Consider the following 13,318-nt stretch of genomic DNA (forward strand, 5'->3'; position numbering starts at 1 on the left):
GTGTGTTCTTTGTATCGCATAACCAGGAGCTGTGGATCTTGATGCCATTGCAAATGAAAAAGAAAGAAAAGCTTTGGAAGGAATGATTAACAATTTTGGACAAACACCTTGCCAATTGTTAAAAGTAATTACTTCTTTATAATAAATGACATACATGCTTGCACCTATATGCAATAATTTTCAAAGAGTTCCGATATGTGTTGGAACACCCAAAATTTGCCATTTCTACATTTTTAGCTGTAGATCTGCTTGGAGCCCAAAAACAAACTATTTTCTTTGGTCTTTTTTTGCAATCTTCACTTTTCTAGCTGTTACGAATATGAGATTAGTCCTTATGAAACTTTTGTTCTCTAAATGTCAAAAAGTATTAATCTGCTATTATCGATTTAATTAGAATGTATTTTAAGAGCTAAAACTACAATGACTAATGAACAAAGGGATGGTCAGTTTGTTATAAAAAGTATTATTTGCTGTAGAATCTAAAGAAATTAAAAGGAACTTCAGATTTCTCTACAAAGCAGGAAAGTGGTCAGACTGCTGCCTTACTTTAGAACCTCTAATATATAAAATGTATTTGCTTTCTGGTTTCATGTGTATTATGCTCCAAATTGGACCACTGTAAATCCCTGGCCAGAACGTAGTATGAGATAGCAGAGGCAGCTGCCTAGTGCACAAATAAGGGGGGCACAATTCCAGGGTGAGAATGAATGACTGATGCGCAAGGGGAGTGGTTTGCAGAGTGGATTTCAAGCGAGCATCCTGCTGGGCTTGTGCAAGTGGCGTCAAAGAATTATGTAGGGTTGTGTTTTGAGAGAACCAATGGACCACTGGCAGTCTAGCAGGGAGCAAACACATACAGGAAGTGTGTTGTGAAAGATAGTGAATGTGTAGCTTAGGGCCAAGTAGTGTTGCCTGGGGCTCAAATGCTACTTAGCCTGGCTCTGGTAAATCCCCAAATGTAAGTCCTGTATCAGTAGCATTGCAGTAACAAATCATGTCAGTTGCAGAGTTAAGAATGTGCCTCCATCAAAACATGCTTTTGGAGCTAGTCCCTTTTTCAAGTGACCACTTAAAGGCGACATATTGGATAAATGGGAAAAATGCTAATTTTGTAGGCAATTATGAATAATATACGGTGCTGGTTTCCCTTTGGGCTAAACATTAATCCTATCTGTAACAATGGCCCCTTTATTGGAGCTCCCTATAGATCCTCTCACTTCTCCGTCCAATGTGAAATGAAGAGTGGGCGTGTCCTAACGGTCCCTGCCAGAAGCACAGTAGGAGGGGGGGAGCCAATCACACCCCTTCACTCACATAAGCAAAGACAGACTTTCCAGACATTCCTATCCTACAGTGCAGTGTACTGAGGGCCGCCGGCTCCCCTGCTCTTCCAGAGAATTCAGCCAGCAGGAAGTGGAACAGATGGGAGGGGCTAGTGGGGTTTTTGTGGAATTTCTCAATAAATCAGCCTGAAACACAACTTTTTTAAGCACAATCCTTCTATATCTAGAGGAGAATAATTCATTGGTACATTCATAATTTTTATAGGATATGTCTCCTTTAATACATGATATACACCTCTTAAAGGAATACTGTCATGGGAAAACGCATCAGTTAATAGAGCTTTTTCAGCCCTGCATTAAAATCTGATTTTTTTTATATTTAATTTTGAAATTTCACAAGGGCCTAGCCATATTCTTTATTTCTCAGGGTGCCACAGCCATGTGATCTGTGCTCTGATAAATTTCTGTCACACTTTACTGCTGCTCTGCAAATTGGAGTGATATCACCCCCTTCCCTTTCCCCCCAGCAGCCTATCAGCAGAACAATGGGAAGGTAGCAAGATAGCAGAGATAGCACTGATAGTAGATATCAGAATAGCACTCAATAAAGAAATCATGCCTGTGCAGAAAGATCCTATAAAACAGTGTAGTTATTCCCCTGTATTGCATAAAATGCGTGAAGGTTTTTCTAAACACTTTTTTTCAGTTCAGTTTTTTTTTTATTACGAAAGAAATGTTATTATTATATAGTTTTCATAACAAATTCCTCCATCCCCCTTGCCCCATCCAGACCATACAATGGTGTGCAAAAGAGGAATGAAAAGGTATGGAAAGAACATCAGTGGCATGTTATAACCTTGGGAAAGTCTTGGGGTATTATGAGTGTTTAAAGGGAGAATAGTCCATTGAGTTACATAATGCTGATTTTGCTACTAGCTAGGTCGGTACCAGTATTACAAATTTACCAACAATGTACTTGCCGGTAAATTTGTAATACCCTATAAACCCCTCCCCTTTCCCACTTTTTATCTCATATCCCGGCCCCCTAATGGCTTCATGGTCTGCCCCTGACCCTGTCAGCACTCACGAAAAAAAAAGTTATCAGGTGCCTGGGTGCAGTCCTCATCAGCGTAGACACAGAACAAAAATGGATCACATCACACAGGACTTATAACAAAAATCCGTGATTTATTGGGTGTGGAACAAAAGAACTGATGTTTCAGCCACTACTGCAGCCTTTCTCAAAGTTGCCAAAAAAACAATAAAGCTAAACTTAAATACCCAGTGTGGCGGGAAACCCAGAGAGTGACGTACATACAGGACATATATCCTTACGTAATATACATAGAAAGCAAAAAGATTTATAAAAAACATAAGAAAAATAATAAGAACTGTACAAACATGTGCAGACAATAAAAGATTTTTTAAAAATAACGTATCGTTGTATCCCAATTCCTTCAATTAAGCGCGGGTTTACTTCAATAATATTAACAGTTGTGGCATAGTTACTATCACTATTACCGTATCATATGTTTACTTGTTTGTTCAAAATATCGTAAATACAATCCAAGTAGCGATTGTTGCCTGTAATCAACATCGTGACTAAACATCCAAATGCATCAGCGCTATATACTCAAGTCATTCCATATCTCTGACGAAGGGGTTCACCTCAAAACCTTACTGTGTTGCACTAAATAAACGTGCAGGTTTACCTGCTTATAATTGCCTTGGTGTGCCAGTATCTATGCTGTTTGAATAGCATCTGAATGATTGCTATGGATTATGGATATTAGCAGATTGTCCCCTTTTATTACCCAGATGTAAACTCAAAGTCAGAAACAATGTATTTTGTCAATGTGTTTTTGTGTTGTATTTACTTGTTACATTTATTTCCTTTCCATTTTAAGGAACCTCACCCAACTCGTCTTTCAGCAGAGGAAGTTTATTTAAAACAAAGTAAATTAGATAATGTTACACTGAATCTGTTCCAGAACCTCCCCGACTTGAAATCATTTTTTATAGAGGTAAAGACCTGTGTGTCTGTGTGTATATATTTGAAAATGTAATTATATAAAATATATATTTGCTTGTTTATGATGTTTTATATAGCCATACAGGTAAGATATACACATTTTTTCTTTGAGATTCTCAATTTGACAAAGTTGGTACATACTTACCCCAAATGAATTTGCGTTTTTTGTTTTTGTTTTTTTTTAAAGGTACATTTTTTATTGGTTTTATAACATCACAAAACAATAAAATACAAAACAGAAATTGACATTGGAACGGTGTCGAGTTGGGTTTAGGTGAATACAAGCAAGGATACTATTGCTAGGCATTGCAGTTGTCACAGTGTAGGTGCCTGTGTTTAGTTCTGTCGGGTCAGTCACACTTAATATAAGGGGGTAAGCTATGTGTCCAGATTATGAATTAACGTTATTGCTGCAAAATTATATATATATGTGTGTGTATAATATATACTTATGCAAGCAGGACAACTTAATTTCAGTTGCATAATAAAATAATATAACAAGTGCTTTGAAAAAAAAAGCACAGGAAAAATTATACTTAATTCACATAAAAGAACTATATTGGCACATGGGTAGCAGGTAAAAAAACAACAGCGTAAAACCCTTATTTAATTGAGGTTTCTGCTTTTTCCTTTAGGGGATTAGTGATGATGTTCCTGTTGTCAAGGCTATTGTTCCTAAGAATCAGTTGCGTTCTTTTTTGTCCCCTGGAAGCCCAGAATTGCTGGTGAGTTTCAATTTTTTTTTTTGCTAAACCTTTTGCTGGTGTCTCTCTATATGTAGAATGTCCCTGTCAGTTGGCTGTTAGTAGGTTTTCTATAATTTTGTGGACAGAAATGATCAGCTCCCTTCAAAAGAACATGCTAAAATTGGAATAGGCCCAGAGTCGGACTGGGACCCTAGGGGCCCACCAAAAAACCTTACACCATAGGCCCACTCTCCTTTCCATACCCAACCTCTTTATTCTCCTAGTCTTTTATTTACATGCTGGCATCTATTCTTCCATCTATTTATCTTTATTTTCATTCAGAAATAGGGAATGACCATGAAGCAGATCAAATGGTCAGGAGCAGAAGGGCCCACTGACACTTAGGCTCACCAGGAGTTTTCCTGGTATCCTGCTAGGCCAGACCGACCCTGAAAAGGCCTTTAAAGGAATAGTTCAGTGTAACAATGAAATAGATATACTGCGCACAATAAAAAGTATTAAAAGTAAGCTCTTAGTTAGTCAGTGACGTGGGGGGGGGGGGGCACATGGGACATAACTGTTTAGTTAGCTTGTAAGCACGCAGGTCAGATTCAAAAGCAAACTAACTGATCAGTTGTGTCCCATATGGCCCCCCTCAAGTCACTGATTGGTTACTGACTGCTAACAGCTTAGAGAACTGTAAAGGAGGAAGTAGATTTCAGGCTATTAAGTTATTATCAGGCTATTATTATGACATCTGCCGACGCCAGCCTTTATATATTACATTTTTGGCTAATTAACTATATCGAAAACATTTTTTATTTTGTTCTGTCTATCTATTACACTGAACTATTCCTTTAAAAATCAACAATACAAGATATTTTCTCTGACAAAGCACTACTATAAATACCCGTGTGTGTGTCATTTGAGTACTTATAGTTATGCCAAACTTCTGCAACTTTGGTTAATTGAACCACATGTGTTTGTGGGATTTTCAGACAAGTGACCGTTATATAAAAACAAGCTTTTAGCCTCAGCAAGAACAGTAAGGCACTGCTTATGTGCCAGAGATTTACACATTCAGTGAAAGGCTATCAGAAACCACAATCAATATACAAGACAGATCACTTCATATCCACTAATGCCCATTTAGATATGGCATATAGAATTTTATTTAACATGCAATCTGATGCTCTTGGCATTTGTAGCATTCATTCTTAGACTCTGGTGCTGCCTTCCCTCCCCCCCGGAGGTGAGGGTTGGAGAAGGGGCTGGGGGGGCAGTTAGGGTGTGAATTAAAGATAATTGCTAATTGCTTTCCTACATACTCCTGAATCTCGGCTCAAAGGTTAGTTAGGGTGAGATTTGGTGTATATTAATTTACTGGGGGACATGGCTCTGTAAGGTGATGAGCAAGACCTGTTTGGCTGGAACTCAATACAGATTCCATCCTGACTTCTTACGCAGTCCACTACCTGGTTGCTATTGTGACCCATCAACACAAGGACTACCGGCACAATGCCTCTATGACAGCCTGGAACCGAAACAAGCATAAGTGAATTCAGACCTAAACAACAGCGTAAGGGTGGGTGCAACACCATCTTGGATAAGTCAGTGGCTTCTGCTAATGCACTCCGCCTGCCATGTCTAAAGCTCCGGGCCCTGAGCAGCGCAGAACATCAACCTGTTGCCTGAATCCAGCATGCTTCTCGACTTACTTCACAGATGCCAATATCTTTCAAAATGGATAATCTCCAGGTGGAGATACAAAGAGAAATAGTGCCCTCTCAGGCAGACATGGAGAAACTCTGAGACTGTTTATCAGAGTCTGAACGCCGCATAGGAGAAGAGGAAGACTCTTTACATCAATAATAGCAGTCTGTAATATCTGAGCTATAATGAAAGGTCAAACTACTCACCCAAAGCACAGAGCACTTGGATAACCGAATGCGGAGAAACAATGTACGCATTTAAGAGGCTCCCAGAAGGAGCTGAGGGACAAGCTCCAGCAAACTTAATAGAAGCTGTGCTGAAGAAGTTGCTTGCTCCAATAACACTCTCTGCAGCCTATACTGTCGAACGGGCTCACAGAATTCCTACTTGGCAAGTCCCTGGGGCTGTGCCTTGTACATTCATATTGTGCCTCGTAAATTACAAAGGCAGAGATGCAATCCTACTCGCAACATGTAAGAAAGGTGAAGTTAAATACCTTAATGCAACATTGCAATTCTACCCTGATTTTACAGCATAGGTGCAACGGCAATGGCACACCTTTCAAGATGTCAGAAGGCGCTCAGGGATAAAGGCTTAAAATACAACACTTTCACAGACCCAGCAGAAGCAGGACAGTGGCTTGACAAACGCTCATTTCATGGTCATTACAAGATACGCTGTGGTTAATAAAATCTGCACCACACTTAAAAACTACTTGGGTAAGACACACTTGCGGATCCAGCCAGACCAACTCCATAGATTAGACACTTAGTTACGGGGTGCCTACCTATTATAGTTAGTGTTCAGGGATCAGGGCTCTTCATGTTCTGGAAGGGTCAGGGTGGGGGGTGTTAGGGAAAGGAGCACTGTATTGTCCAATTTATGAATATGAACCCTGATGTTTTAAAGTTGAAAAGTTTGTTTGCTGTATTTGGCTTTACTTGTTTCCTATTTTCTTCTGTTTCTGTCTGTCTTCCCCTTTTCTATTTTCTATGACCCGTGACTGTCTCCACCGCGTACATTCCACAAAAGACATTAGCTGCACCCGAAGCTGCAGAAACCCAGGTCCATGGTTCCATACTGTCTGGACATGTCCTAAACTTAGCAACTACTGGACCCAAATATTTGTCATTATCCAACTGTTAGAAAATTCACCTATGTAAATGTTATATCAAGCCGCCTTGTAATCCCTCGTGGTATCCAGTAACATCGATAATGGTACTTTTCTTACCTGATATGGCGTAAAATAAACATTTCCCCAAGAACAAACTAATGAAAAGCTTTCTGCAAGTTTTATGGAATTAAGAATTCTTAATCCTAACTGTTATTTTTTGGCAGGTGACAGTAAGTCAGACCCTAATCATTGGCACACATGGCTGGCTTCCTTATGACAGAACTATCTCCAATTATTTCACATTCTCAAAGGATCAAACTGTAACGAATCCAAAGTGAGTGAAACTGCAAAGTCTCCTAAGTACTGTGACTGTCATTTTTATAACTGAAGGAGTCTTGGAGGGGTTTGTTATTTCAAGTTTCAAAAAGAAAATTCACTACTTTAGTTAATTGTTTTACCTAAATTCTAAAGCAGTTATACACATGTCAAATAATGTGTCATCTTAAATATATCTGATTATTTGACAATGACCAGGGGAGTGTCATGACATCACAAAAAATGTTATTCATATATTAGAAATATTATTATGAGGTAAGTTTAGTGCCTTGTTTTGGCTGGTTATTTGCTGCTCTTGCAGTTAAATGTGCTTCCAGAGATCAGAAATAAAAAATACTGTAAATTCATTTGAACTGACATACCAGATGTAAAAAATGTACACTGCCAGTAAAATGTTTTTGTACGTTCATGTGTACTATGACAATTTAGGCATACTAATAAGTATCAATCATACGTATAGCTCATACAAAGCAGAAAGTTTTGATATTGGCAGTTTACAGCAAACTTTGGGCGTTCTGTTATAGAAAGACTAAAGCAAGGTATTTGTCTGAGAGTTCACTCTGTTACTGCTGCAGAAATGTAAACAAATGGTCTGTACTAGTTGGTTGATTATCCTTACCTTTCTAATTGATTCAACCCAAATCGGATCAAGGAAGTGCAGGTTGTCACTTTCAGCTTTTCTTCATCTTCCTTCGACAAATATTCTGACAGAGCTCGGAAGTATGCTTGGGGTCATTGTCACTGTTGCATCAGTAGGGGCTGGCCAGTAATTCTAATATCAGAGGGTCTGCATGGCGCTGAACTGTACAGTGGTAGTCCTTTGAATTTAGAATTACAGTTAGTCTGTACAGGTCCCCAGATGAATTCAGTAGAATTTAGAACTGTCAGGGAAGTTTTAAAAATGGTAGGTGTGCTTCTGGATTTTCCAGTTCAATTCCTAATAAATCTGCCCCTACCTGAACATTGTGTTTAATTGAGGTTGCCACTAGCAGTTACTTTTCTTTGTTTTATAATTGTATATCTTACAGCAGTGTTTAACTACAGTCTATGATTGAACTACATTTGTATTTTTTACTGAATAAATATATTTACAAGTCCCTTAAATTATTACAGTTTTTCTGGTGTGATGGGATGATTTAAAAAAATTGATTGTATATTGCTTCCTTAGGACTCAGCGGCTTGTGTCTGGCCCTTTTGCACCTGGACTTGAAATTACTTCAAAATTATTTGTGGTGTCACATGATGGCAAAGTACTTTTCAGCGGTGGGCACTGGGACAACAGCATTCGAGTCACATCTCTCACCAAGGGCAAAGTGACCAGCCAGCACATCAGGCACATGGGTGAGCAACTGCATATATCCAGTTACCAGTTTTTGCTGGTAACCCTAATATGCATTTTAGTGCATATACTGCTTCCAGTATAATCAGTGAATGTAACAGAAAATAATTATCTCAATAAAAAAAAAAAAAGCATAAATTAAGGCAAAATGCCATTGCATAAAGGAATATTATCAGTTAGTCCACAAGGCTTTAGGGCAGTGGCACGTGGGAAGATTTGTCACCCAAGGAAAATCTGCGCTGCCTGGCAACAAATCTCTCAAAAATGCCTTTACCCTACATGCAGAGATCTTTATCTTTACCCTACAAGCAGTGATCTAGCTTTACTGTGGTGTTATATTTGTCTGCATGTTTCATTGATAACTTAAATACCTGCATGTAAAGTATTTTACATACAGCAATTCAAGTATTCAGAAAGTAAATGGCATTTTCTAGAGGTTTTTGTGCCCGTGGGTAGTGCAGCTTTCTTACGGGGCAACAATTCTCCTCATGAGCCATTGCCCTAAAAAGATTTAGAATAATTTTAAGAGACCCTTAGCAGACTTGTACCCTTGTTCAAAGTCAGTACGAATAGGGCTGGTGCTGAATATATTTTTTTGCCTGTGGTTTTAATCATAAAAATCTCTGGGTTTTGTTATTCCTTAAGCTAAACAGGGCAAACGGGAAATTAAAGCTACTTTGTGTTTGGTCATTGCAAGGTAGATAGATTACCAGTGCACAAATACTCAATCTGGAAGAAATAATTTTTGCTTAATTACATGATTCAGCTGACAACAAAATGTTCTGTGTGACATTGTGCTTTTTGTGGACAAAAGCTTTAGTGACTTGTTTAGTGAATTGTTTTTGTATCTCTTAGCATTATACAGAAAAGCAAAGTTGTACTTAATTCTGCAGCCCCAAATGTTTCGTACATGTTCTATGATTTAGAAAGTTTATTTGATTCTTGCCTGCATAAACTTAACACAGTACTATATTATGCATTTTACACAGGTATACAGACAATATAAGAAAATACATATACACACACACACACACACAAAAAATATATGTATCATTTGAGCTTTAACACTAACATTTGTTTTATAATTTTGTGTTATTCATAGATATTGTTACCTGTTTATCCACTGATTTCTGTGGTATTCACCTAATTTCTGGCTCTCGGGACACAACATGTATGATTTGGCAAATAGGACAGCAAGTGAGTAATGCGTTTACTTTAAGCTTATGCAGTACGTATGTTCATAATCAACATTGTAGAAAGACCCTTCCATGGGCATTGTTTAATATAAAGTGAGGCTAGTATGCCACCTTTATATAGAATAAAGTGTACACAAATTCTTAACATCGAAAATATAAGTTGCAAGAAAGCTGATTTTAGGGGAAATACTTACGTAGCAAATTAATAGGGGAAACTCTTGGAAAGTAAATTGGATGGAATGTAAATACGCAGTGATATAATCAGGTACTGTAGCTTGCACTATTTATGCCTTATTGTCTGACATGGATTCCTTGCATTCAGCAGATTGTCTTCTAAAATCCTGTCTGCCTGTGCTTCCCATTGGCATGTGTGTCACATATCTGACCTGGAGGTGTTATTGGGAATAAAGGTGGCCGATTTTAGCTGATGATATTGGTCCTTTAGACCGATTCGGCACTAATGACGGGCCTCCCTGACCGACATTTGGCCTTAAATAGGACATATCTTGATCGGGCAGTTCTGATTTTTATGTCGGATTGGGGACCACATCGGCTCGTTGATGCTTTTCCCCAAACTGACAGTGCCTGTGCCCTAGGGCCAAACGATCGAATTAGCCCGATATCACCCACCTGTAGTCGAAGAGAAGATTCACTTGATTGAGATCCTCAATCAAGTGGCTTCAGGGCTAATTTGACATTGAAGTGTACAGTATCTGGTCTAGAGAACTATTTGGGTTGACCCTGGATCACCAATCCACAGCAGACTGACAAAACTGCATTTTTACCCTATCAAACCTTCTATTTGACCATCTGCAAAACTTTTTTCCACAACCTATCTTAAAACAAGGAAGAGCCCTCATTATAAAATTAATGTGACATTTTTTAGGACAGGGAGAAGGCTGGAAGTGAGTAGGAGAACAATATTTTTAGAAAAGGTGATAAAAATGCCCCTCCAGAATCAGCTTATGACCCATCAATCAGTTAAACCATTGATCTAAACTCTTAAACCCTTATTTTACTACCTACTATCCGCCAATATCTGTATTTTGGCTTGATAGGTCCTTTATGCTAGTGACTCCTACAACCAAAATATGTGATCTATGTCTGTCTTCATTGCTATGTATTTTCTTTCCAGGGTGGAGATTTGTCTTCTAAACCTCTGCAGATTCTCTATGGACATACAGATGAAATAACTAGTGTCTGCATTAGCACAGAGTTAGATACAGCAGTGTCTGGGGCAAAGGTAAGTCTTTTTTTATTCACAAGCTAGTAACCTTCCCTCATATGTTGAGAAAGTTCTTATACTTTGTACAATAACTAGTAAGACACTGCTATCACTATTTCAGGGGAATGTACAGTGGAGTTGGTTGCACAGTATATTCTTCCTTTGTGTAGGCAATTGCATAATATAATTACCTAAGACTTTGTGGATGTTTTACTCACACATGAGGTAAATGTGTGGGATCTTCACGGCCTATTTGTATAATGGTGAAATGGCTTAGGACTAAACGTAAACACAGTAGTTATATTTGATGCATTTACATGCAACTATAATATGAATAGGCCATGTGTCAGTGACCACAGTGACTATGACCACTGACATTTGTAATGCACACATCATCTATGTTGTCGGCAGTAAGGAATACCAGTCATGGAAAAAGATGAAATAATCAGTGTGAGCGTTTGCACAGAGTTAGATACATAGTACAGGAAGAGAATAATCAAGAGAAATTGCATCAGAAAATTGTCTCATCGTGTATGTGTAGCAATTAGGGTATTTTCCTAGAAGATGTAGTAAACTGGAGTTTACTACTTGTTAGTCAAACAGCAGGGATCTGACTTGAGAAATCAAAGTTTGTTTATTTAATCATTATGACATATTCTTAGCTTATCATGAGCAAAATTTAAATACATACTGTATATGGTTCATGGTGATGCCGCAACGCTTAATTAAGGATTTTTAGACAATGATGCACATACAGCTATATACTATTAAATCTTTACTTATTGTTTTGGGATATTTAGACATTTCATTGACTGTAATAGCATTACCTGATTGAACATTAAGGGAAATATACCAAAAGTGAAAAATTAATACATACTACATTTCATGGAAATAAGAAACTTTCTAAATATAAGTTAAAACTTCTGTATTGTTTCAAGGTACTTTTCACTGTGCTATGAAATTAGGCCAGCATATGGATTTATGTGTTTACAGTGTTTTAGAATTAATGGTCTGATGTGTAAATAAAGAGTTTCAATTTTTAATTCTTATTATGTAGAAAAACAATTTGCTGTTGTCTTACTAATCTTTCTTTGTCTAGGATGGAGCAGTTATTATTCATACAATTCGAAGAGGCCAGTATGTGAGAACATTAAAACCTCCCAGTGAAAGCTCTCTGCTCATGAGTATTCCAAATTTGGCAATGTCCTTGGATGGGCATATAGTCATCCACAGCAGTATTGAAGGGAAGAGTATTAAGGTACGCACATGTTTAACACACATTTTATTTATATATGCAAAAATGCTACAGGACTACCCGAATGCAGACTTACAGACTTTTACACAAAAAATCTTTATTCACAAAACTTTTTAAAAATAGTCAGATTAGACCAAATTGGGGAATTGCCAATTGGACTGAAAGTTTGCACTTGGTCCCATGCAGCAATAGTTATGCCACTGGCTCTACTGATAGTTTAAGCTTTATAAAATAGCTCCTAATAAGTGTGAGCTTTCACAAGTAACTAGTGGCATGCAGCAACATAAACTTCCATGCATGGTGGCACATGTGCGTTACAGGTATGGGGCTTGTTATGCAGAACAAGCCCTATGTTTGGGACCATGGGTTTTTCCAGATAAGGGGTCTTTCCGTAATTTGGATCTCCTTACCTTATTGGGGCAGTTCACGTTTAAGTTAAAGCGGACCTGTCACCATAAGAAATAAGTCCAAATTATTTTCTATATTGTTACTTGAGCAAAACAAACTTTACTTACTGTATATAAATAATATAAATCTTGTTTCCTTCCGTCTTGGAATTACTCAATCAAAGCAAGTAGGCAGGCACCATTTTGTGGACACTGTTATTAAGGCAAGCTTTGTATCATGCCAAAATCTTTTTTATGTGATAGAATGGGGGACCAGATGCCCATGCCCATGCACTGGCTACACAGTTAGATGATGAGGAGGGAGGGGAGAAGTGAGATGTGCAGTGACAACTAGGAAGTGCTGAATGGAAAGCTAAAGATATTGTCTGCCCCGCCTCTATGCCTAAGGCATAGAGGTGTGGCAAGCAATATATGATTGACAGCTGTGATTTTTAAATGCCTTTATAATGGGTTTGGATGTGTTAATATAAAAATGAATTTGGGTTTCATGTTTAATTTGAACAGGACTTTTATTATACAGATTTTCATGTCTGGGTGACAGGTCCACTTTAACTTTTTTTTTTTTAACATCTCTTTATTTATCAGTTTTTTGTTTAATATTATACATAACAATATCGGTGACATGGGTTACAATCTATGTGAACAGCTTCAACATCTGTTGATAGTTCATTCTGGTGTGAGAGGGAGTGGTGTTGCCCCGGAGGGGGTCAGGTTGTATTATTTACACCATTG

The 13,318-nt window shown here is 38.0% G+C and overlaps 1 protein-coding gene across 3 annotated transcripts in view; it reads left to right on the forward strand.

The window, feature by feature from the left end:
* Positions 1-13,318, forward strand: part of nbeal1 (neurobeachin like 1) — a 117,073-nt gene that overhangs the window by 89,178 nt on the left and 14,577 nt on the right. For all 3 annotated transcript variants that reach the window (XM_002937719.5, XM_012971009.3, XM_012971008.3), the window contains 8 exons: positions 27-124; positions 3,191-3,307; positions 3,951-4,040; positions 7,053-7,162; positions 8,333-8,505; positions 9,606-9,700; positions 10,835-10,942; positions 12,024-12,182. In XM_002937719.5, the coding sequence (XP_002937765.2) occupies positions 27-124; positions 3,191-3,307; positions 3,951-4,040; positions 7,053-7,162; positions 8,333-8,505; positions 9,606-9,700; positions 10,835-10,942; positions 12,024-12,182 (950 nt within the window). The remainder of the gene's footprint in view (positions 1-26; positions 125-3,190; positions 3,308-3,950; positions 4,041-7,052; positions 7,163-8,332; positions 8,506-9,605; positions 9,701-10,834; positions 10,943-12,023; positions 12,183-13,318) is intronic.

The sequence above is a fragment of the Xenopus tropicalis genome, chromosome 9, assembly GCF_000004195.4.
Source record: "Xenopus tropicalis strain Nigerian chromosome 9, UCB_Xtro_10.0, whole genome shotgun sequence".
NCBI classification, from domain to species: Eukaryota; Metazoa; Chordata; class Amphibia; order Anura; family Pipidae; genus Xenopus; species Xenopus tropicalis.